At 37.7% G+C, this 25,626-nt stretch overlaps 1 protein-coding gene across 2 annotated transcripts; it reads right to left on the bottom strand.

Annotated features, from left to right (window-relative positions):
* Nucleotides 1-424: 424 nt before the first annotated feature.
* Nucleotides 425-24,540, bottom strand: LOC148839489 (uncharacterized). 2 transcript variants are annotated; one of them, XM_088909621.1, is made up of 9 exons: nucleotides 24,402-24,540; nucleotides 20,620-20,901; nucleotides 17,989-18,243; nucleotides 15,759-15,854; nucleotides 13,262-13,390; nucleotides 4,588-4,830; nucleotides 3,732-3,974; nucleotides 2,741-2,983; nucleotides 425-2,229 (listed from the first exon to the last, which is right to left on the bottom strand). In XM_088909621.1, the coding sequence occupies exons 1-9, from the start codon at nucleotides 24,454-24,456 to the stop codon at nucleotides 2,222-2,224; spliced, it is 1,554 nt and encodes a 517-aa protein (XP_088765747.1). In that variant the 5' UTR covers nucleotides 24,457-24,540; the 3' UTR covers nucleotides 425-2,221. The 2 variants fall into 2 exon arrangements, with proteins under 2 accessions (XP_088765747.1, XP_088765746.1); XM_088909620.1 differs by having other exon boundaries at nucleotides 1,761-2,125.
* Between the last annotated feature and the right edge of the window lie 1,086 nt (nucleotides 24,541-25,626).

The raw sequence follows: 25,626 nt of genomic DNA, 5'->3' as shown, positions 1-25,626 counted from the left end.
TTATAGATATTCATGTTACTGAACATTTTTAAATTTACATGGGATTCAAAAATAAGGGTGTAGTAAATACTCCAGAATCAGCACATGAAATACAGTCTAATTAAAAATTAATTATATGTAACATTAAATACAGGACAAACACATGTCTTGGATCTTGATTTTGACATTAAATTGATTGAAATGCTAAGCACAGAAAGCACCCAACATAATTATTGTTAAATATATATAATGCTATAGAATACTTCATACAAAGTCGTTAGAGGATGACAACCAAATAATAACTCAACAGGTGATTTGTTTTGAGACTGAGAGAAGTGGTATATTAATTCCTAAAGAATTTGCAGAGTTGCATCAGCTTTGCAGCCTCTCCATCAGCTTTGATAACATGATTTTTCAATGTTCTCTTACAATGCTCACCATTTGATTTTTTTTTAAACAATATCTTTATTGGTTTTTCCAAATTAAATCTGAAATGATAAAATATGAACTATGTACAAACAACAACAACAAAAAAGAAAACAACAATAAAAAGGAAGAATATGATAAAACATCCAGACAGTTTGCATATTTACAAATAGTTTATACCGTACAATGACAGTGATTAAAAACATAAGTCACATAGGTGTTAGTTTTTTAACATAGATACATGTACATGTTGTATACAAGGCTTAAATGTATTACCTTTCATAAAGTAGTTTCCCTAATTTAAGCCTTTACTCCCCTTCTCTTAAGATGTTATCCCTATGATTCTCTAGAAAATTTAGAAATGAATCCCATATCTCTCTAAATTCTCCCATTTTTGATTTTAGGAGCTTTAAAGAGCTTGTCAATGGCATTTTTTCCATAGGTGCTCTTTTGTTTTTGAAGTTTTGCTGGTGTATTTAAGACAATAGCAAATGTTAGCATTGCAACAATGTTGGAATAACAATCTAAGAACTTGTTAGCATAATAATGAGAACTATTATTCAGTTTATTTCTTTAAGTCAAATAAGGGTGACACTCTTCACTTTATTTTCGACCCGTGTCAGCTGGTCACATAAATCTGAAGCTTTTCAAGTTCAGAATTTTAATTTTTTATTTGTTAGAGGACTGAAGAAACTAAGACAAGATCTTGGTGACGCCAGGAGAATACTTTTTTTTTCCTCAGGACAGCAACAAGGAAGTGCCTGGTAGTTTCTCATTGATTGGCAAAGGGTTAATTTTCAGTTCTTTTTCCTTTTGTCAAAGAAGCAAATCACTCACATATTGACCTGCGTCTCCTCAACTAATTTCCCCAGCTTTTGCACATTATAATTTTTGGTCTGCGTTATAGTTAACATTCAATGCAAGTTAGGACCTGATTCACTTTGATTGATCTAAATGGCTTGTGCTTTCATGATGCAATTGTAGAACAATGGAGTTATACAGTACTTTCAAGTGGACAGCCTATGACTTTCAAATGGAACTGGACTGTTGCTATTACTTTTATAATTTTCAGAACTACTGCATTTATTTTTCTTGACAAAAACTGGTGATTGTGTATGACATTACTCAGCCTGTATAGAAGGGGGGAGCATAGTGGTTGAAATTGCACGTTCCAATTGGAGTTCTGCAGTACAAATACTAAGCAGGAAGGCATGAACTGACCTTTAAGTCCTTTTTCAGGTACCCAAGGTTGTGATAAGAATTTATTACTTTTCTTTCTGACTTAAAATTGGTCTGAGAGTAATAAGAGTTATAAAGTTGTTATAGTTACCAAAACAAAAATTCTGTGCCTAAAATGTTCATTATTTCAAGTGGAAATTGCTTTTGAGACTAGAGTGATATTCTGCAAAACAACCTTGTGTTTTGATAATGTTTACTGGTTTTGTATTGGCAAAGCAGATCTACAAATTCACATTACCTTTCGCCTATTGTGCATTTTCCTCTGTTTTCTCCTCTATGTCTCCCTGTGTCAGTTCTGTCTTCTCATCCTTTTCGTCCTGTCTCACTTGTGTCCTCTCCTCCTGGTCTTTCTGTGTTATGTTTGCAGATCCCCCTGTGTCTGTATCTGCCTCCTCCAGATCCTCTTGTGCTTCATTTATTTTTGTCTTTGAGTCATCCTGATTCCATTTGTCTAAAAACTCGGCTTTCTTTAAAACATGTCCTGGATTGCACAATGAGACAACATACAGTAAATTCGAAACTGTTGAAAATGTGAATTTTTCCAGTTTCTTCATTTTTACTAGAATGCGTCTCCTGTCTAAAACCCTGTAAACAATAAGGAAAGAGAACAATATACTGTAAACATACAGTATGTACAACCTTTGTAAGGGACAACTTACAAAGTTGTTAAACTCTTGTTTAACAATCATGTGATCTAACGCTAACGTTCAATTACTCTTCATTGCAAAATGATAGTGACTGTTTTAAAAGGTTGAAAGGTTGATTGGTCTTGTTGGATTTTGATGTTCTTTTCTTTCCTTAAAATGCAAGTCAGACACCTCCTCTTCAGGTTTAGAGAGACTGGAAGTGGTCTACACAGAAGGGCAAAACTTAGTGTAATGCAGTCTTAAAGAAGTCATGTACAGAGAAGCTATTAGGATGTGGCTTAAATTCCTTACAAAAAAATCTGCACTAAATGTTTCTTTCATTAAGGTACTTCATGGCATTAGCAACTACAGTAATATTTTGTGCCTAGAATAGAAAATTGTGTTTTCATATCAATTCCTAGTCCTGAAGAGGCAAAGCGGACCTACTGTACTGTACACCTTCATGTTACCTTTCCCATGTTGTGTATTCTCTGCTGTCTTCTCCTCCATGTCTCCCTGTGTCAGTTCTGTCTTCTCATCCTTTTCGTCCTGTCTCACTTGTGTCCTCTCCTCCTGGTCTTTCTGTGTTATGTTTGCAGATCCCCCTGTGTCTGTATCTGCCTCCTCCAGATCCTCTTGTGCTTCATTTATTTTTGTCTTTGCGTCATCCTGACTCCATTTGTCAAAAAACTTGGCTTTCTTTAAAACATGTCCTGGATTGCACAATGAGACAACATACAGTAAATTCGAAACTGTTGAAAATGTAAATTTTTCCAGTTTCTTCATTTTTACTAGAATGTGTCTTCTGTCTAAAACCCTGTGAACAATAAGGAAAGAGAACAATATACTGTACACCTATGTACAACCTTTGTAAGGGACAACTGCTCTTGTTTAACAATCATGCGATCTAACGCTAACGTTCAATTACTCTTCATCGTAAAATTATTTTCATAACCTCAATTTTGTGATTTTTGGTGTTTTTGTGATTCTTGTGATTTTTGTGAGCTTGCAGAAAAGACATTTCATTGCCAGCAGCTACTGCTGCACGCTGTATTGTTGTGCATTTGATAAATAAACTTTGATTTTATTTGATTTGATAGTGACTGTTTTAAAAGACTGAAAGGTTGATGGGTCTTGTTGGATTTTGATGCTCTTTTCTTTCCTTTAAATGCAAGTCAGACACCTCCTCTTCAGGATTAGAGAGACTGGAAGTGGTCTACACAGAAGGGCAAAACTTAATGTAATGCAGTCTTAAAGAAGTCATGTACAGAGGAGCTATTAGGATGTGGCTTAAATTCCTTATAAAAAAATCTGCACTAAATGTTTCTTTCATTAAGGTACTTCAAGGCATTAGCAACTACAGTAATATTTTGTGCCTAGAATAGAAAATTGTGTTTTCATATAATTCCCTAGTCCTGAAGAGGCAAAGCGGACCTACTGTACTGTACACCTTCATGTTACCTTTCCCATGTTGTGTATTCTCTGCTGTCTTCTCCTCCATGTCTCCCTGTGTCAGTTCTGTCTTCTCATCCTTTTCGTCCTGTGTCACTTGTATCCTCTCCTCCTGGTCTTTCTGTGTTATGTTTGCAGATCCCCCTGTGTCTGTATCTGCCTCCTCCAGATCCTCTTGTGCTTCATTTATTTTTGGCTTTGCGTCATCCTGATTCCGTTTGTCAAAAGACTTTGCTTTTTTTAAAACATGTCCTGGATTGCACAATGAGACAACATACAGTAAATTCTTCAACAAATTACAAACTGTTGAAAATGTGAATTTTTCCAGTTTCTTCATTTTTACTAGAATGTGTCTCCTGTCTAAGGCATTGTTAACAATAAGGAAAGAGAGCAATATACTGTACACATACAGTATGTACAACCTTTGTGAGGGACTACTGCTCTTGTTTAACAATCATGTGATCTAACGCTAACGTTCAATTACTCTTCATTGCAAAATGATAGTGACTGTTTTAAAAGGTTGAAAGGTTGATTGGTCTTGTTGGATTTTGATGTTCTTTTCTTTCCTTAAAATGCAAGTCAGACACCTCCTCTTCAGGTTTAGAGAGACTGGAAGTGGTCTACACAGAAGGGCAAAACTTAGTGTAATGCAGTCTTAAAGAAGTCATGTACAGAGAAGCTATTAGGATGTGGCTTAAATTCCTTACAAAAAAATCTGCACTAAATGTTTCTTTCATTAAGGTACTTCATGGCATTAGCAACTACAGTAATATTTTGTGTCTAGAATAGAAAATTGTGTTTTCATATCAATTCCTAGTCCTGAAGAGGCAAAGCGGACCTACTGTACTGTACACCTTCATGTTACCTTTCCCGTGTTGTGTATTCTCTGCTGTCTTCTCCTCCATGTCTCCCTGTGTCAGTTCTGTCTTCTCATCCTTTTCATCCTGTCTCACTTGTGTCCTCTCCTCCTGGTCTTTCTGTGTTATGTTTGCAGATCCCCCTGTGTCTGTATCTGCCTCCTCCAGATCCTCTTGTGCTTCATTTATTTTTGTCTTTGCGTCATCCTGACTCCATTTGTCAAAAAACTTGGCTTTCTTTAAAACATGTCCTGGATTGCACAATGAGACAACATACAGTAAATTCTTCAACAAATTACAAACTGTTGAAAATGTGATTTTTTTCAGTTTTGTAATTTTTACTAGAATGTATCTCCTGTCTAAAGCCCTGTAAACAATAAGGAAAGAGAATGATGTACACATATGTACAGTACATGTAGATACTGCACAACCTTTGTAAGGGACAACTGCTGTTGTTGAACAATTACTGTATATGATCTAAATCTAAAGTTCAATTAATCTTCATTACAAAATAACAATGACTATCTGGAAGAGCTGTTAGTGGGGCCAGTAGGGAGTGCACACTTTTTGGTCTGTGTGGGTCCTAATGTGATGGGGATGTCCTTCGGATGAGACATAAAAGTGAGGTTTTGACTCTTTGTTGTCATTAAAAATCCCAGGGTGTTTCTTGAAAAGAGTAGGGGTGTCCTGACCAAACTTCTGTCTTGACTTTACCAATCTGTCTTGATTATTCCTAATAATCCCCATCTATGAAGTGGTTTCATCACTCTGCTCTCCTCCCCACTAATAGCTGATATACTGTATGGTGAGAATACTGGTGCGCTTTCGCTGCTGTCACATTACCTACAGTAGGTGGGTGTTAGACATTGGTGATGGTGGAGTTCCCATTACCTATAAAGCACTTTGAGTGGAGTTTCCAGGAAAGTGCTATACATTTATAAGTGTAAAAATTATTTATTATTTATCTTAAATAGCTGAAAGGCTAATGGGTCTTGTATGATACGATGCTCTTTTCTTTCCTTAAAATGTAAGCCTGTTTTTTAGGTTTAGAGAGACTGGAAGTGGTCTACACAGATGGGCAAAACTTGGTTCAATGCAGTCTTTAGGAAGTTGTGTACAGAGGAGCTATTAGGATGTGGCTTAAATTTCTTACAAAAAAATCTGCCTAAAATGTTTCATTAAGGTACTTCATGGCATTTGCAAAAGAGTGATATTTTGTGCCTAGAATAGGACATTGTGTTTTCATATTATTTCCTAGTCCTGCAGAGGCAAAGCAGACCTACTATACACCTTCATGTTACCTTTCTCATGTTGTGTAGTTAGACATAATAGGCTTGGTGACTGCATGGGGATTTCTATTTCCAGAGACAGCCAAAATTATTTCTCCAGTGATTCCTGAGTAATTTGCAGAGGACTCTCATTCAGTTTCTTACCCCTCTTGTGTCAAAGAAGTATAGCAGTGTTCACTGTATAATCTGCTTGCATCAGTTCAAAATAATATCTTGTTTTTCCACTTCATCATGTTATTACTACATCACCTTTAACAGTCATTTCAGATCATGTCCAGATTGCAAAACTCTGCAATAATCTGTGGTGTACACTCAAATGGAGAGATTAAGCATTTAATTCCCATCCCGTTGGCTTGTCACTATGCCTACAGACATTTCCTTAATACTGTACAGTATATGAATTTATTTTTTAAACCAAAACTAATGATGGAATACAAAATAAGCACATTTACAGTATATACAGTGGGTATAGAAAGTCACCACCCCCTTTCAAAATGTTCACCTTTTGTTGCCCTAAAGCCCAAAAAGAAGACAAATAAAATCAGACTTTTCCAGTTTTATTTACAAATTCTACCTTGCAACATCCACGTGAAAAAAGAAAGCAAAATTTCTGAAAAAAAAATAAAATAACTGGGTTGGATAAAAGAACACCTCCCTGAGTTAATACTTGGTAGAAGCATCTCTTGCTTGAATTACAGCCTAGAGTCTGTTTAGATACATCTCTACCAACTTTGCGTACCTAGAAGGAGGAATATATGCCCATTCCTTACAGAATTGTTCAAGCTCATTCAAACTGTGTGGTGACCTCTGATGGACTGCCCTCTTCAAGTCATTCCAAAGATTTTCGATGGGATTTAGGTCGGGGTTCTGACTAGGCCACTTAAGGACATTCACCTTCCTGTCCTTCAGCCACTGTACGGTTGCTTTGGCAGTGTGCTTTGGGTCACTATCATGTTGAAAGGTGAATGATCTTCCCACTTTCACTTCCTGGCTGAGGGCTGCAGGTTTTATTCAAGAATTTTTCTGTATTTTGCACCATCCATCTTCCCTTCTATCCTGACCCAGCTGAAGAGAAACAACCCAATAACAGGATGCTGCCACCACCGTGCTTTACTGTTGGAATGGCGTTCTTTGGATGGAAAGATATATTGGCTTTTCGCCTGACGTACCATTTTGCATTCTGGCGAACAAGTTCAATTTTGGTCTCATCTGACCACAGCACCTTTTGCCACATGGTCACAGAATCTTTAAGGGGCTTTTTAGCAAAACATAAACGAGACTTGATGTAGCTTTATTTAAGGAGTGGCTTTTTTCTTGCCACTATCCCATGCAGGCCAGATTTGTGGAGCGCTTTTGATATTGTATTCACATGCACATAATGACCAGTCTTTGCCATAAAGGCCTGCAGCTCGTTTAAAGTTGCTATCGGCCTCTTGGTAGCCTCTCTGATCGGTCTCCTTCTTGCTCGATCATCCAGTTTGGAGGAACGGCCTTATCTATGCATGGTCTGGGTGTTGCCGTACGCCTTCCATTTCTTAATGATCTTGGTCTTGACTGTGCTCCTTGGGATACTTAAAGCCTTTGAAATATTTTTATACCCATCTCCTGACTTGTGCCTTTCTTCAACTTTATCTCAAAGTTCTTTTGAAAGCACCTTTTTGCCCATAGGTGTCACAATCGTAAGCCCCTCCTCTTAAGGGAGCTCCAGCCCTTCCTTGTTTTTTACTCATCTCCCGCACCTGCTCCCCGTTCCAGCCCCCTTTTCAGTTCCCCCTTAAAAGCCAGATGCTGACGCTATTCCGGGCTCTGCATTGGTTTCCGTACCAGGCAAGTCCGGGACCTGGAAGCGCCTGGTCCCATTAAGGTTTTAGTTCCCGTTCCCATGCCGGATCTGACCCGCTTCTTGTTTTTAAATCTTGTTTGTCTGGGATGGACCACCCGGTTTTGGACTTTTGCCTCCGCTTGGATTCCCCCTTGGACTTTCTTCTGGATTGTTTGCCTCGGCCACACCTCCCCTGAACACCAGCACACCATGGACACGTCCCCCTGTTTTCATTCCTGACTCCTGCATACCTTTTTCCCCGTGTTTCCTCACTCTACCCCGGATTGTGTCGTCTGCATACGGTCCGGAAAGAACGCTTCCTGACAATAGTGGATTCTTTGCTTTGAAATGCATTTCCAAGCAGTGGAATCCTCTCGAAGCAGCTGCTTTTTATTCTGAAATAATCAAAATCACCACAAGTGGTGACAGGTGGGAGCCAATAAGTTTGTTGTGTGATCTGTAGGGTGATTGGTTATACCTGAGCAAGTTCACCAATGCAATTGTAAGGGGGGTGTTCACTTACCCAAAAAGGTATTTCACTGTTGTAATATTAATTAATTTTCAGAATGTTTTAGAATTTTATTTTCACTTGGCTAATGTGGGTTACTGTGTGTAAATAAAAATGTAATACGCCTAATTTAATTTGTTTTTATTTTCAGAGTGTCATACAACAAAAGGTACAAAATTTGAAAAGGGGTGGTGACTTTCTATACCCACTGTAGGAGAGGATGAACAGAGTGGTAGATACTATACAGCAGTTTGAGGTACAGCTGAGGTACAGCTACTGAAAGGAAATGCAGGAAAGAAACACTTGTTCATTTGTTAATGACTGCATTCTTTTTTCAAGAACCCAGGGTGATAATCCTGGAATCTGGAATGTTAGAATTCCTAACCATCACAAAACAGTGGTCTCTGTAAAATGCTTCCCTGGGGCCAGAGTTTCTGACATTGAGGCGAAAATATACAAATTTTCCAGCAATGAGGTCTCCACCTCAGTTGTTCACACTGGAACTAATGATATAAAGTACCAACAATCCGAGGTGTTAAAGAGCAACTTCATTTCTATGCGCAAAAGAGCACAAAGAAAATGTCGGAATTTAATTGTATCTGGTCCCTTACCGATCCTATACAGAGGGGACGTACCCTATAGTAGGCTATACTCTCTAAATCGCTGGTTAGAGACTTGGTGTGCATCCAATAGAATAACCTTTATTAATAATTGGGACATTTTTTGGGAACGACCTGGCTTTTATAAACGGGATGGTCTCCACCTTAACCAGAAGGGATAATTAATTCTATCCCAAAATACAGCATTGACGTTGCTTGCTTGACTACTAAGAGCACCACCCAGGCCTCAGCCATGTGATCTTAAATCGTGTGCTGTCTGTACTCCCACCTCTAGTTCACCTCCTGTACCAACCCAGTTTCTCTACCACACGGCATCCCATCAATCACATTACTATTCAGAACCAGATATGAGTGTGAATAGACAGAGTATTGCAACTATCACTAGATCTAAATTAGAATTCAGACATTCCTTTAGGGGCTCTAGTGTTGACAATTTAATCTCCATTCCTCTGGTAAACCTAAATCAGTTAAAACATGAAACAACCATAAAATGCTCACTATTAAATGTTTGATTACTAGGCAACAAATCAGTTTTGGTTAATGATATGGTGCTTGAGACCAACTCAGACCTGTGCCTACTAACAGAAACCTGGCTTAGGCCCACTGACACTATTCCTTTAGTTGAAGCCTCACCTAATGCCTATACTGTTTTACAGAAAGCTCGTTGGTCAGGGCGTGGAGGTGACCTAGCAGTCATCTTCAGTGAGTCTCTGAGAATTGAATTAAAAACTATTAATGACTTTCACACATTTGAAGCCATGCTCCTTAAAATAGCATCTGAATTAACTACATACATTCTTTTAGTGTACAGACCATATGCATTGTTTATTGCCGTATTTGGTGAACTGCTCTCTGATTTAGTTATTAACTTAGACAAAGTTGTAATATTAGGTGACTTTTACATACATATGTATGTATATAGACAGACATCTTCAGTAAAAATTTCTTGTGTCTCCTTGACTCTGTAGGTTGTAGTCAGCAAATAACAGGACCAACACACATGTTACATATAACAGGACCAGCAGCCATATCACTCTGCAACTCACAACTCACAACTGGCAACCTACTGAAATTAAGCAGCTGTGAGCCTGGTCAGTACCTGGATGGGAGACCTCCTGGGAAAAACTAAGGTTGCTGCTGGAAGAGGTGTTAGTGGGGCCAGCAGGGGGTGCTCACCCTGTGGTCCATGTGGGTCCTAATGCCCCAGTATAGTGATGGGGACACTATACTGTAAAACAGGCGCCATCCTTGGGATGAGATGTAAAACCGAGGTCCTGACTCTCTGTGGTCATTAAAAATCCCAGGGCGTTTCTCAAAAAGAGTAGGGGTGTAACCCTGGTGTCCTGGCCAAATTTCCCATTGGCCCTTACCAATCATGGCCTCCTAATAATCCCCATTTATGAATTGGCTTCATTACTCTGCTCTTCTCCCCACTGATAGCTGATGTGGGGTGAGCGTTCTGGCGCACTATGGCTGCCGTCGCATCATCCAGGTGGATGCTGCACATTGATGGTGGTGGGGGGGGAGTCCCCATTACCTGTAAAGCGCTTTGAGTGGATTGTCCAGAAAAGCACTATATACAGTAAGTGTAGCTATTATTATTATTATATACAATCATACACTAGACTTAATTATCACTCACAGAGCTGATATTGATCATGTACTAGTCCATCCCATCAATAACTCTTTTTCTGACCACTCCATAATTACTTTTGAGATTCGACTGCCCTTGATAGCTGCCAAGGAGAAAACTATTAAATTTCATGAAAACAATGAACAATGCTAGCTTCATCTCCAGTAAGAATGTTCACGAAATCACACATAATTATAATACAGTGGTCATACAGGCCCTTGATGAAATTGCCTCGTTAAAGACTAAAGTAGTCAAAACCACTAGACACTCTCCATAGTATAATGATCTCACACGATCCCTTAAACAGAAGTGCCGCAAACCAGCGCACAAATGGAGGTCTACTGGTTTGCAAGTATTCAAGTCGGCATGGACTGATAGCCTGCAACAATATAAGAAAGCCCTATATAGAGCTCATTCAGCTTACTACTCTGAACTTATAGATATCAATAAAAATAACCCAGCGCAATCTATTTAAGACGATAGCTAATCTAACAAATAAGACAGATTCTATAGCACCATCTAACTTTAGTAGTGACGATTTCATGAACTTCTTTAACGATAAAATTAACACCATCAGACTTCAAACACAATCAAATAAGCCGCAAATAAATCTGGTACAAACACAATATGAGCACCTCTTTAGTGTTTTTCAATTACTTAATTAACTCAAAAAATTAGTTATTAAGACAAAGTCAACCACCTGTCCGCTAGATCCCATCTCCACTCAGCTAGTCAAAGATTCCCTCGAAGTACTGGCAGGACCTACAGTATAATTAGTATAATGAACACGTCCCTTGCATCAGGCGTTGTACCTGACCAATTTAAGGTAGCAGTTGTTAGACCGCTCCTTAAGAAGTCAAATTTGGATCCACAGGTTCTTAACAACTACAGGCCTATCTCAAACGTCCCATTTCTATCTAAAATTCTTGAGAGAATAGTTGTGGTTCAGCTGCAATCGTATCTGGATTCAAATAATATACTTGAGAAATTTCAGTCTGGTTTCCTCCCAGGCCACAGCACTGAAACTGAATTAACAAGAGTCGTAAATGATATTCTGTTAGCTACTGACGCGGGGAATGCAACAGTGCTTGTGCTTCTAGATCTTAGTGCTGCCATTGACACGGTTGGCCACTCTGTTTTGTTACACAGGCTTGAGTTTGAGGTTGGCTTATCTGGAACAATCCTTAAGTGATTTACTTCATATTTAAGTAATCATTTTCATTATGTTCAAATATCTAATAATTGTACTGCTTCATCAATGTCACCAGTTCAATACGAAAACATAATATTAACGTTAATTCATATGCCGATGACACGCAAATATACATTTCGTTTACACCAAACGACAACTCTTCTATTATCACTTTAGTTAATTGCATGAATGAAGTAAAGACTTGGATGTGTAAAAACTTTTTGTAACTTAACTGAGGTTAACTGAGGTTCTGTTGTTTGGAGGAAACAATACTGATAGGACTACTATAACTTCAGCACTTAACTCAGAGCATTTACTCAGAGCTCAGAGCTCAGCACGTAACCTATGCGTCATATTAGACTCTCATTTAACTCACATGTTAAAACAGTATCGAAAACATGCTTCCTACAGTTAAGAAATATTGCAAAACTAAGGGAGTTTCTCTCCATTCAAGACACAGAGAAATCAATACATGCTCTTGTATACAGCAGGTTAGACTACTGCAATGCCCAACTATCAGGGAGCACCCACCACTCTTTCAACACCTTACAGCGAATTCAAAATTCAGCAGCTAGAATTGTTACTAGGAGCAGAAAGTACGACCATATAACCCCCATACTTAGCTCTCTTCATTGGCTTCCTGTCACCTACAGGGCGGACTTCAAAATCCTTCTAGTTACTTACAAGGCTCTCATAGGTCAGGCACCTGTCTATCTAATGGAACTTATAATGTATCCCACCCAAGTTGCAGAATGCAGGTTTTCTTCATATTCCTGGCATTATAAAACAAAACAGTTGGCGGTAAAGCCTTTTGTTACAGGGCCCCTAGCTTATGGAACAGTCTCCCACCCCATATTCGGGATGCCGAGTCAATTTCAGTATTCAAATCCAGACTGAAGACCTATTACTTCAGCCTAGCCTACTCACACCTTACATTATAGCCTGCTGCAACCATGGCTGCTAGTGCTACTGTACATACCATTGTGTGTCTCTATGTTGGCCCACCAGATAGATACATCTGTTCTGACCAAACCATCCTATTCTCCTCCCCACATGTCTGAGTTGCTGCATCACTGCCATGGATCCAAGAAGGACATCGTGGACATAGCTATCGTTTAGGAGGATTTTGCTGGTCTACAGAGATCTACGTGGAGTACTGACATACATATTTATTTCCTTTTTTAAAATTATATAATGTTAGAATGCCCAAAGGGGTTGGGAAGCCAGTTGACCTTTGACCCCTAGAGTTTTTTTTTCTCCTCACTAAGGAGTTTTTGGTTCCTCTCCTCTGTTATCTTCTGGTCTTTTCTGTTATAAAATGTAAGGTTACTTGCATTATTAAGTGCCTTGGGGCAACCTTGTTATATAAAAATAAATTGAATTGAAATGAATAATCATATTTTTTGTTTTTCTTTATGATTTAAGGTCGGCCTTTGAGAGTGCTTATAGTCATTATAACTTCAAAAACAAATCATCAGCCTTTAATGTTTCTTTTTGAAAGCACTGCTTTACTTTGGAGACTAGAATGATTTTGTATCCTTAGAATCGTATTGTGTTTTGATATTATTTACTATCTCTGCAATGGCAAAGCAGACCTACTGCACACCTACTCTGTTACCTTTCTCATAATGTACATTCTCCACTGTCTTCTCTTCCTGGTCTCCCTGTATGATGATTGTACTCTCTTCCAGATTATTTAGTATCTCAGTTGTTTCTCTCGTTAAGACATTCTGATATCTGGGGCGTCCTGAATGAAAGAATGGGAAAACATACAGTATTTTGTTCTTGTTGGAAAACAGTCATATTACTCTGCATTGCAAAATCACAGTATGGAATGACAGAAAGTCTGAATGGGATTTGTATAATAATATACTCTTTTATTTCCTATATATTAAAAACCACATATCTGCTATTCAGGTGTCAAAAGGTTGAGAGTATTCTGGGAAGATGGGCAAGGCCCTTTCTTATACAATCTAATGGAGCTAACTAATAGTGGTGTTAATAGGAATTAACTTAAATGCACTAAGTTCCACCTTTGGTTAAGACACAGAGGTAGGGTTTGTGAGGAGATGCACACTGTTACAGGACTCAACAAATAAATGTAAATTACTGACATGGGCTTGATGATGCTATGGGGTTTCTTTTTTGGGGATAGCCAGAAGGATCTGGCCTGGGGTTCCAGATATATTTTGTTGTGTTGGCACCCTTCAGTGTACTGTATTTGTAATCAGCCTCAGCTCAACAAATCACTCAATCTATTGCACTTCATCATGTTAAGTCTGCTACACCTTCAACCATCATTGCAGGTCAGGGACTGGTTCACATTGTACTTGTAGCCAAATTCTTCTTTATAGAAAAATTACAACATTTTTAAAAATCAACCTAGCACTACCCTTTCTTCATTTCATTTAATGTAAGACATTGGTATAATAGATGAAAAACTATTATTTGGATAACTTACTGATTCATTCCTATAAAAACTTTTTTTCAGCTAGACATGAGGGTAGCGAAATGAGCTATATTCTTTATAAAGGAACCAATTTTCCTCTCTTCTTCACTTAGTACATGCTGAGACTGAACATGTTTCTCCCTCCAACATTGTCAAACCCTATAAAGAATTAAACAACATAAACTATAATTGTTTAATTAATTATAGTTATACAAGTATTATACAAGTGCATAGCCCTTCTGTTTAACTTTATGCAAACCCAGATGAAGATCACACCTTAACTAATGAAAATAAAAGTATCATTAATTACCGAACAAAATATGTTACATAGAATGCAATACATACAGTAATGTAAACCAGCTTTTTCTCTGAGAATGTATGTGGACAGAGTTAATTTAAAAAGATAGATCTCCATTATATTTACTACATTACATGTAATAAAAACAAAAAATAAATTTGTGTTAATCTTTATTCTAGCTGCTGTTCATGGAATTTTACTTAAGTACCTGGTATATATTCTTTTTCTAAGAGAAGTTTCTCTTTTAACTGTTTTTCCTAATCAATAATGATTCCTGCAAAAAGAAGGGACAATTCCAAATAATGATGATGAATATCCAGTCAGATGATTTCTTTTTGTTTTTTGTATACACTGCCATCCAAAGTATTGGGACAGGGAATTCTAAACAGGAATTTTCGTTATGATCTCAAATTATATTTGCATTACATTGTAACATTAATTGTCATGAAAAAATAATGTGACTGATAAAGCTCTATAATAAATATGATAAATAAAGTTCTGCTTCTTAACTCAATTAAACCGCTTTATTATGAAGGAGCAAAAGTACTCCTTCATAATAAAGTACCCTGGTAGAATTAATAGAATTATCATCCTATCAATTTATCTCACCTTGACTTAAGTTCTTGGAGGGATATTTCTGAATAGGAGCTTGGGTGTACAGTAGCTTGACTTAGTCCTCTGTTTTTAGGTGTAGAGTTTGAAGGCAGTAGTGAATAACTTTAATTGAGAATTCAGTTTTGTTTTGCTCCTAATATGGTAAATTTTAGTTGTTTTTGTTAGGCTTTTTAAAATACAGCATATAAGGTTTTCTGTGTTATTTTTTGTTCTATAAATTACGAGAGGGCATTTGACATAACTGTGGGTAATTGTAATTTAGGGTAATAAAGCACAGTAGGTAAGATTGAGTAGGCTGAATTTGTCAGGGAAGGTCTAACAGAACTTGTAAAACTTGTTCATGTTAATTGTCTGATTTTGTTGCCAAATGGGATATTAGTTTAGACTTCAAATGTCATAACCAAATTTCAGATGGTTAGGCAAAAAGTTTTTTGGAGCTCAAAGGGTCACAGACTTCATGCAGCTATTTTGTCAAAGGGATAAGCCAACAAATACTGATTTTTACTTCTATGAAATCTCATTAAAGTAAATGTGTCCTAAAATTTATGTCACTTGAAATCACTGAATTAAACACAAAATATGTTTTTGTTCATGTACAATATAATATATACTTGGAATTGTTCAAAAACAAAACACTTTATGTTGTACTGTTTGCATTGATATTAATCTCATGATCACAAATACATTATTGACTGCAAAGCAAATATACGTCTGGAAGGTACTACATGCCAAAATACAAAGAAGTTAGCTTACCTTTTTTAAGTATCTTACATAATAAGAAACCAAATATCCCAAAAACTAAAGAAATTAGAAGCATGCCAACAATTCCACCGGTAATCATTGCAGCATCTGAAAATAAAAGATTTTACATGAGCTATTTTTGCCACATATATAAATATAAATATATATCTTCACATTTGTTTTCCAGACTAAATCAAGCTAGACAAATTGACTTTTAAGATGTTTTTGATTTGCTTGTTTAAAACCGTTGATTTATCCAGTCATTTAAGGCTGTAGATTCTATATTATACCAAGAAAAACCCATGTCACTGCATTCAGTGTTTGCTTTAATAATGAATATAATGTGCTCACATAATTTTTACAGCAGCACAAAAAATGAATTTGGCTTCAGCTTTGGACTAAAGGTACAGTATGTTCCAAAAGGTCACATTGCAATAAAATTATGACTTAGATGTATTGAAAACGAAAAATATTACTTTTTATCTAAACAGACTTGCATTTGTACATCTGGGTATTTTACTGAAACACTTACTTTGATCTAGTCATGAGAACAAATTGATCTCTTACAATCTACAACTTAAATCATTAAAGATTTAAAAAAACATATTTTATGATTCAGATTTTCATACTGTTTAAGCTTTTGAATATTTCAATAGTTAAATCACTTCAAGCTGAAAAAGGCTTTAGTTTATATTTAAAGAAGCACTGGAAATTTGAAAATGTGTTCACCTGCAGTAAGACAAAATGTCAAGAATTCCCACATTTATTATTTACATTACTCTTGCTCAATAATTAAGGAAACAAGAGCTCCAATGATTCGTTAATACCTAGTTACAATAATAAGGCCATGGCACACGTCACTTTTCATTTGTTATACCAACAAATCAAATGTACTAGAAACATGTCAAAGTCCAGGAATGAAAACTTAGCTTCAGATTGATTATTCTGAGAGACATAAGAATTAGTATTGGAACCAATATTACCTGCTACATTATATTTTTAGTGGCTGTTATATACTGATGGAAAAAAGAAACGCAACAACTCCTCCTCCACACTCTGGCCCTCCCGTCTGCATGGAACAGTCTGAAGAGTCACTCATCCATGAAGAGGACCTGATGCCACTGCTGACGAGTCCATCACAGCGTCTGCCTGGCTCAAGCCAGTCAGGTGTGACATCTAGGAGGTGTGAGCAGAGGGCCTCTGACAGGTCGCCTTGCTCTAAGGCCAGCAGCATGGAGCCTGACTGTCCTGTCACTGATGCAGGCACTGTGTCTGCAGTATGGATGGCAGATCTGAAACAACTGCTCAGATGGACCAGTTTGATGTGATGGTCCTGCTCTGGTGTGGTCACTCAAGGGCGACTGGACCTTGAACAGTCATCTGTCTTGCCGGTCTGCTGAAACCTGCTCTGCAGTCAGGACACAGTGGAATGTCTTACTCCATAGTGACTGGCAATGCTGGCACATGACACGCCTGCCTGCAGAATGCCAATGGCCCTCTCCCTTGCTTCTGGTGACATTCGAGGCATTATGGAATGCACAGAAAACTGACTAAGTGTGGCCTTTTTCTTGCAGTGACCTAAGCTTTGCATTAAGGCCTTTTTAAAGGTGACCTGATCAGGCATTGTTCCACCTGGACCTCTTTGGGTAAAAGTGCACCTAACAAACTTTCGTGTAATTGGCAAGTTGCATGCCTCACTGCAAAAGCGGTATTGCTGGTCATAAAACAAATTGACAACTTTTTGTGAAAGTACATAAGTTATAACTATAGTAGTCTCATTCTAGAAAATGCTGCGTTTCTTTTTTCAATCAGTATATTTTACAGCACAGGTGCTAACTGAATGTACCAAAGAGAAATGAGCTGCAAGAAGTGTGGTTTAATTCCCCACTGTAATTGCATACACTATTGCAGATAAGGCTTTGTCGTGTGTGGCTTGATATTAGTATGATACAATAAATGATTCAAGGACACAACAAAAACCCTGGCTATTTTCAATAAATAACCTCCTTCAACTAGAAACACACCAATAATTCTACCGGCAATATATGAAATTCCAACATTTGTGTGGGCTCATGATGAAATATTCAACACTGTTATTTAATTATTTAAATTTATGTTATTCAATATTCAATAATATTCAAAAAGTTACCAAGCAACTTTTGTGAGAGGTCTTGTTGCCTTACTTATTATTTGAAACTTTCTTGCATCATTTTAATTACCATTTTACATAAAATATACTTACTAGATGAGCATTGTTTGAAGCACTTTTTGGCAGGAAATGGCTCACTTCTCTTCTCACTCAAAGGATTACTGACAATGCAAATGTACTCTGTGTCCTGGCAGTCCTCAGTGTTGATCAACAGCGTTCTTGGAGACAGCAGCTGAATTTTAGATCCTTCCCATCTGTATTCAGTGAAAGGGCTTGTTTCTCCAGTACATTGAAGAATTGCAGTGGTATCACTGGCATTACAAGTTACACTTGCTTGTGTTACAGGCCCTAAAGGAAAGGAACACATCATGAAATACCATATCTCTGCAGGAGATATATATTAATTCTAATTACAGGCTCAATTTTCTTTGTAGTCAGTCTCCCAATATAATTAATTTGCTACAGAGTGGTCAATTCTCACAGTGTGAGCACAGAGAATATCTATGTTTATATACAAGCAACTAAAAATAAAAAAATAATATGATTTAATGTAATAAAAATCTAAGCACTGAGCTTCAGCATAGCCTGTTGCAGAGTATATCAGAATATTAAGTTCTGATGTATGAACTATAAACATCCATATAAACTATAAAATAAGCTTTAAATTTCTTCTGGTGTGCTGCTGAAGGATACAGATGTCATTTTTAGTGGTTTGCTGTCCTGGTCCTGGAGGACAGCTGTCTTCTATTTTTTTCCTTCAGATGAGTTTCAGGCTAGTTGATGATTTATCTGGGGCATTTTTTTTCTTTCAGCTCTTAAAATGTTTAATCAAATTTATTGGAAGCAATATTAGTAATTTTTGAGTTTCAGAGCTATCTTCAGGCAGGTGTTACCTAAAAGTTAACCAATTGGACTTCTACAAAGGTATATTCTAAAAAGTTGGTATTGCAATAAGTATAGAGCATTTTAAATTTTAGCTTAGATGCATTAAAAGCCAAAATTATTTTTTTATCTAAAGTGATATGCATTTATACAGTACATCTTGGTATCTTACTGAAGAATATTGAATGAAATAACTTGATCAAGATAGTCATGAGACCAGCTTCATCTTTTGGCACAACCAGTATATCATTAAAGTATTTTATACATATTTAAAAAAATATTTTGTGATTCACATTTATATAGTAATTTATATAGTAGTATATTTTGAGTATATTTAATAGTTAAATCAGTTTAAGTTGATTTACTTATTTACAGTATCTAACAAAGATATTATGTACAGATGCATTATAGTCAAGGAAGCACTGGAAATTTGGAAATATGTTTACCTGCCGTGAGACAAAATGTCAAGAATTCCCACATCTATTTAAAGTTGTGAGAAAACCTTTTATACATAGACAGTGAATGTTTAAACAATGTGGTCAAGGTTTTGTAGTGTGTGGCTTGTTATAAGTATGTTCCTATAGATGATTCAGGGACACAAACAACCCAGGCTGTTTTTGATAAACAACCTTCTTCAACTAGCATACCAATAATTCCACCGGAAATGCATTAAATGCCAACATCGGAAAAAATGTTTTTAAATACGTTTTCTTTGCCACCAATAGAAATAAATACCATTACTTTTGTTTGTTCCTCAGACCTAATCAAGCTTGTCTGAGTTTATCCTTGTTTGTAGAAAGGTAGCCACCTTTTGACAGAAGTAAAAACTACCTATCTTGTGGGATTGCATGTCATATTATCATTCCCACCTATCTGTTCATCGTACATTGGTCTTGCAGCAGTAAACCACAGTTTGAAATAGATCAGTTAAAGGTGTCAAGATGGCATGTGGTTTAGAACTCAGGTGGAACAAAATCCCTCAGACATGCAGTAGTTGTCCCCAAGGACCTGGGATGGGAACCACTATTATTTAGCATACAGCAGTTTTTTTATTACAATAACTTTTAATTCTAACTAGATCATAAAGATGGGTGTTTTCTGTCACTGCAATGGAAAGTTGTTTAGGAAATTGATATTTTATGTAAAAAATCAAACTTAAACATCTCAATAAACCATATTAAAATTTCAATAGGTAAGATGGATAAAATAAATACGGTCCTTTAAATACTAGTTAGATATGATTTCCATTATGAAACAGGAAAGTGAAAGTGAACTAAACTGGAAGGAGACCATTCAGATGAGAAACCTGGCTATCCAGGAGAGTTTTGGAGAAGAATTACTTCTTCACTAGATCAACAAAAGCCAGCAGAGTTGGTTTGCTCATCTTACAAGGATGTCCACTGCAAGGCTTTGTTTGGAGTTACTATTGGACATGTCCCACTGGGCAGGAATATTAAGGCCGTCCTTGGCCATTCTGGAGGGACTATATCTCTCAACCAGGCTGGTAATGTTTTGGAATCTCCTAGGAGAAGCTATAATTTCATATGTAGGAACAAAGTTGCCTGGTCCTAGTTCTATCACAACAGGATTGAGCAGATTGAAAATGAAAGGATGGATGGTTTTGAATGTAAAAATAAGCAAACAATGTGGGAGTTTTAGTATGGCTGGATGACAATCAGTAAACAAATAATACTGTGGTATGTCAAGATAGAAAATCAACATATAAAATGCCTTAAGTTCATTATGTCAATTAATACATTGGAAGAATAGGTACTGTACTGGTACTGTAAATTTTGCTTTGGTAACTTGTAAAAATATTTTATTACAAAAACATTTACTTACCTATAACTTGCACATTATATATAAGCTCATCTAGCTTGGCACCTGTCAGCAATTCTGCCTTGTAGCGTCCACTGTCCTGATATCTGAGTTTCATGATTATGAGCGTTCCATTTTCCTGGTACAGACTCGTCCTCTCTGCGTATTCCCCATAGTATCTTGGTTCTTTTCCATTTTTTTCATACTCTACAATCTTATCATCTTGGTATTTCCAAAGGATTTCATCAAACATTTGGTTTTCTGCAGTCAATTCTATTATTCCATTTAATAAACCAAATGTTATCTCTAGCAAGATAAAGAAAAAAATACAATGAGCAAATTATTGTAAACTGGTAAAAAATGTTGTACTCTTACATATCACCAATTAAAAATTGGTGTTGAAAGTGGGTGTAAAAAGTGTAGAAAGTATTGACCTCCCTTGGACCTCTACCACATTTCAATGTACAGTATTACAATTTTTTTGTACAACAAAACATAATGACTGGGGCACTCAAGGAATTCCAATTTCTTTTGTTAAAACTACTCAAGGGTTGCTTTGACTTTGTGTCTGGGGTCATTGTCTTGTTAAAATATAAATCTCCATCCCAGTTTCAGATCTTTTGCAGACTGATCCAAGATTTACTCAAGGATTTGCCTATATTTTGCTCCATCCAATCTGCCCTCCATTTTGACAAGCCTACCAGTCCCTCCCGATGAAAAGTAACCCCACAATATTATGCTACCATGCTTCAAAGTGGAGATGGTATTTTGTGAGTGATAAAGCAGTGCTCTTCTTTCACCAGATATAATGCTGGCCACATTGTGGCCACATAATTTCAACTCCCCCACCACTCTGAACTGGAAGAAGAGGTTAGAAAATGAATGAATGGCATTGGAGGGCCCAGACATTAACTCCCTGTTAGTAGGGTCCTCATACATTATTTGCCATTCCTGGAATAAAAGAATTAATTTAGGAATCAGAAAACCAGGGCAAAAGCTGGACGAACCATGGTGTTAAAACAACTCCTTCACCCTTGGACCAGACCCTGCTTTTGCCTTGTCTGTAAACCTTATGATGAAAAAGCAAACTGTGCTTCTCACTTCTAACCAATGACAAGTTACTTACCAGGTGAGAATTGAATAGTCAGAACTCTCTTTGCTGCCAACTGCTTTATCTGTTCCCTGGTCTAACAAATAATCTTAAGACTGTTCTGACTATGAATAGATTGACTCCATGACTAGATGACTGGATGTCTTGAGATCTCAGGGGCTGCAGCATAACAGATGTACAATATTTCATACTGAAGCAATGTATGTCCAAGAATAATGTCTTACGTTATGTAACTCTTGGATAATAGAGATAACATTTTGAAAAGGATTTATGGTACATTTAAAGGATTAAAACCTTAATACATTCTTAAGACTTACAGACAAAGAATGTAAGTAGAATGTAAATTATTTGCTTTCTATGTTCGTTCAAAGCAGGATCCTTAGTCAATGTATTTTCCCACAAACTATTCCTCCTTTATATAATCTACCTAATTAACTTTCATCCTATTTTGGTGTTATGAAAATAATCCAAATATTTTTCATACTGTTTATAGTATTTCTCATATGCATATAATATATATATTGTAACGCAACGGGGTTCAGGTGGGCGCCCTTGCCGCATTAGGTCGGCCCCGCACCGTCGGGGGCTCGAACCCGGGACTCCCGCGTCACTCAACAGGGACCCAGCCCGGTGAGCTAAAGAGAGATCTCTCTACAGCCCAGTAGCTGTAGTCCTGCTATCACAGGGAAGAGCGGTGACGTCACCAGCTCTGGTAAGCCGGCTCTTACACAGTACCTGTCGGCCGTAAGCGTTACACTCTCCCCCGCTTAACTCGCCGTCCCCGGCGAAGGGCTATCCCACCCCGCTTCTGACACCAATGTAAAGCAACGGGGTTGAGGTGGGCACCCTTGCCGCATTAGGTCGGCCCCGCACCGTCGGGGGCTTGAACCCGGGACTCCCGCGTCACTCAACAGGGACCCAGCCCGGTGAGCTAAAGAGAGATCTCTCTACAGCCCACCGGGCTGGGTCCCTGTTGAGTGACGCGGGAGTCTCGGGTTCGAGCCCCCGACGGTGCGGGGCCGACCTAATGCGGCAAGGGCGCCCACCTGAACCCTGTTGCGTAACAATGTATATTAGATACCTGTACAGTATATAACAAAAGCAAATGAAGTGTGTGGTTGGACCCTGGATTTGATTTGAGGCTGCCTCACAGTCATCACTCAACAAGCAATCCTCACATCCAAGGAAAGCATTAAAACAACTGCAAAGAAAGACTGGTCCCATGTTGTAGGAAGTTTTACATGTTCTTGTTGAGAAATCTGGGGAGTGTTGTCATTTTATGAGCATCAACATTAAATCAGTGATTTGGGAAATAAGATGTTTTTTTTCTTCCCCACCATGTTCTTAAATAGGAAATTCTAGCTTCTACAATAAAATTATATTTGAAAATAACATGTGATATATTCGGTGTAGAATGTACTGTATTTTGCCACATTTTGTTGTGTTATAACTGGAAGACCAGATAAACTTACTGTCATCCCCAAGGAAGCACAGGTGATCGGTCCTGCATACACACGCGACACAGCAGACCTCCCAGCGTTGTTAGAATACGCTCGGGTAGACTGAGACTTACTTCATAGCTTCCTTACTCCAGCTTTCTTTTTTCCTCCATAGTTTTGCGCTTACTTAATTATATTCAGCACTTTCTTTGTTCTTTACAACTACCGCTCTGCAGCCGTGAGTATTGGGTTACTTTTGTGTCTTGTTTTTCTTTTTGGCTTCCTTTTTCCCTTTTGTTGTGGTGTTCCCCGTTGTGGTGTGACCTGCTTGTGAGCTCTTAGTCAGACTACGCTTTTTTCACCTTGCTGCATCATTACAGAATGACAGGGCCAAAGAAGGAGAGCTCAGTGGAGGCCAGTGAGCTATCCCAGCTCCCGGCACAGCATGAGGTGGCGCTTCAGGTGCACGATCAACACACTATGGAGCCTGCAGGAGGTTTGGCAGACACCAGGAGACTGGCAATAGATGTTAATTTTTGTCAACAGTCTTCCTGGCCTTCAGACTGAGTTGGCTCTTCCTACAGGGAATAAGGACCCTACATCCCCTCTTACTTCCTCTCCTGATGCCAACACTGCATTATAGTAACAAGATTCACATCTTCGGCCCCCTCAACTTTATTCAGTTGATCCACAGGGGTGCAAGAGTTTTGACACAACGCCAAATAATTTTTGCTGCCCAACCGTCTTATTTTCCTAAGGATCAGGCAAAGGTGGTTTACATCATTTCACAACTTTCAGGTGAAGCCTTGGCCTGGGCCCCTGCCTTGTGCCAGAAAAAAAGACCCCGCCAATTTTGACCTTAAGCTTTTTCTCAAGAAATGTATTAAATGTATTATTATTACATGCAGATAACAATGTATTCAACAAAATATATTTAATCTGAGTTAAATTAAAATTTAAACAGCAACCAATTATATATGTGCATGTGTGTTTTTTTTCAAGACCTGAACCTTAAGGTCATACACAACCCGAAGGTAATACTCATAACTAGTAATAAACTAGATGTTGGATATATCAGGGCTTCCAGCATATTTACAGAAATACCGTTTTCCTTTTTATATATATTTTGCTACTTACGATAACACCTTATTAATTTAAGAACGCATTAATAAACGTGTTTGCGGTTACTTTGTGTGTATCACAGGAAGAACTGGATAAAAAGTATCTGATATAAAACCATCGAAAATTGTACTTACCTGCTTTGGCATTGGAGAAAGCAATTATGGTGATTAATAGGTATTTCATAATCATTGTTATAACTGGAATTAGAGTTTTTCCACCTATAAATAGGATCGGTTAAAATAAAGTAAAAAAGTGAAAGTGAAAGTACTTCCTAAAGGCAACTCCCTGTTCCTGGAATTATCATTCCTACTGCATGGGAAGGCTGAGGATAAAGTACCGATTGACAGTGCGATAAGCCAATCAGGGTTGTAGTTGTTGTTTTTTAGACAGTTGTCGAGATGTTTGATTAGCTTAATTTATAGTTTTCTATACTCTATATAAACATATTTTACTCTCTCACTCTCTCTCTCTCTCAACACGGACCTGGATGAACCATAAAGATATTATTAAAGAAAACGCAAGAAAAAGTTCTGAATTTCAAATACACAGTACACAGTAGCATTTTTACGTCCGTGCATACATTTCTCATTTGTCTAAAATTAAACAAATACACATCTTGGAACGAAGAAAATATAAAGCAGAGCTCTCTATGGATTTTAGAGAAAAAAAACACAGAGGATAGCATAGATAACCAATACAATCCGTCAGTGTGAACTCCAATGGAATACTAATGACAAGTACAGTACAGTATATACATAAATACACGTACTATACATGTAGAATCCTGCTCGCACACAAACAGCCGAGTTTGTATGGATGTATTTGTAGGGTCTTCCTATTGATTCTCACTCTGTTTTTATTTACGATTGTACTTAACTGCAATAAAATTCTACAAGGACTGAATAACGTACAAAATAAACTTTGGAACTTTCAGATTTGAAATAATATTGTAGCGCCCTCGCCTGGCGTTGCGGCCGAAGAGCACCCGACTGGGGTGCGCGGCGAGGGGCAGGACAGGAGGACTGTAGATACTTTATTGATCCCGTGAGGGAAATTGCTGTGCAACAGCAGCTTAACACAGACAACACAGCAACAGTGTAACGAATAATTGTTATGCCCCAGCTCCAGCTCCAGCACTGCTGCATTAGCTAGCTTCCGCACATGCTGGAGACTCAAAGGGGCCTTCCTCAATGAGATCAGGCCGGGCCTATCAGGCCAATTAGGGAACCTTGCGCAGTATTTAAGCCCTGAGGAATCATTCCTCAGGGCTCAGACATTGAGTTGCTAACTTTGCTTGAGTTTTTTTGGTTTCAGGTTCTCAAAAGTATCAGTAGTCTTCAGTTTTCACCTGATTCAGCA

This window comes from Atractosteus spatula, chromosome 2, assembly GCF_055471065.1.
Source record: "Atractosteus spatula isolate fAtrSpa1 chromosome 2, fAtrSpa1.hap1, whole genome shotgun sequence".
Classification (NCBI taxonomy): domain Eukaryota; kingdom Metazoa; phylum Chordata; class Actinopteri; order Semionotiformes; family Lepisosteidae; genus Atractosteus; species Atractosteus spatula.
This window is presented reverse-complemented; position numbering and strand designations above follow the sequence as displayed.

Bases quoted from the DNA above. Each gene is read 5' to 3' on its own strand.
- LOC148839489 (XM_088909620.1), bottom strand. From the start codon at position 24,456: ATGATTATGAAATACCTATTAATCACCATAATTGCTTTCTCCAATGCC. The intron at 13,391-15,758 runs GTAAGCTAACTT...TCTTTCATTCAG, and splicing joins ATGTAAGATACTTAAAAAAG to GACGCCCCAGATATCAGAAT. The intron at 4,831-13,261 runs GTAACAGAGTAG...TGTGCAATCCAG, and splicing joins GAATGTACATTATGAGAAAG to GACATGTTTTAAAGAAAGCC.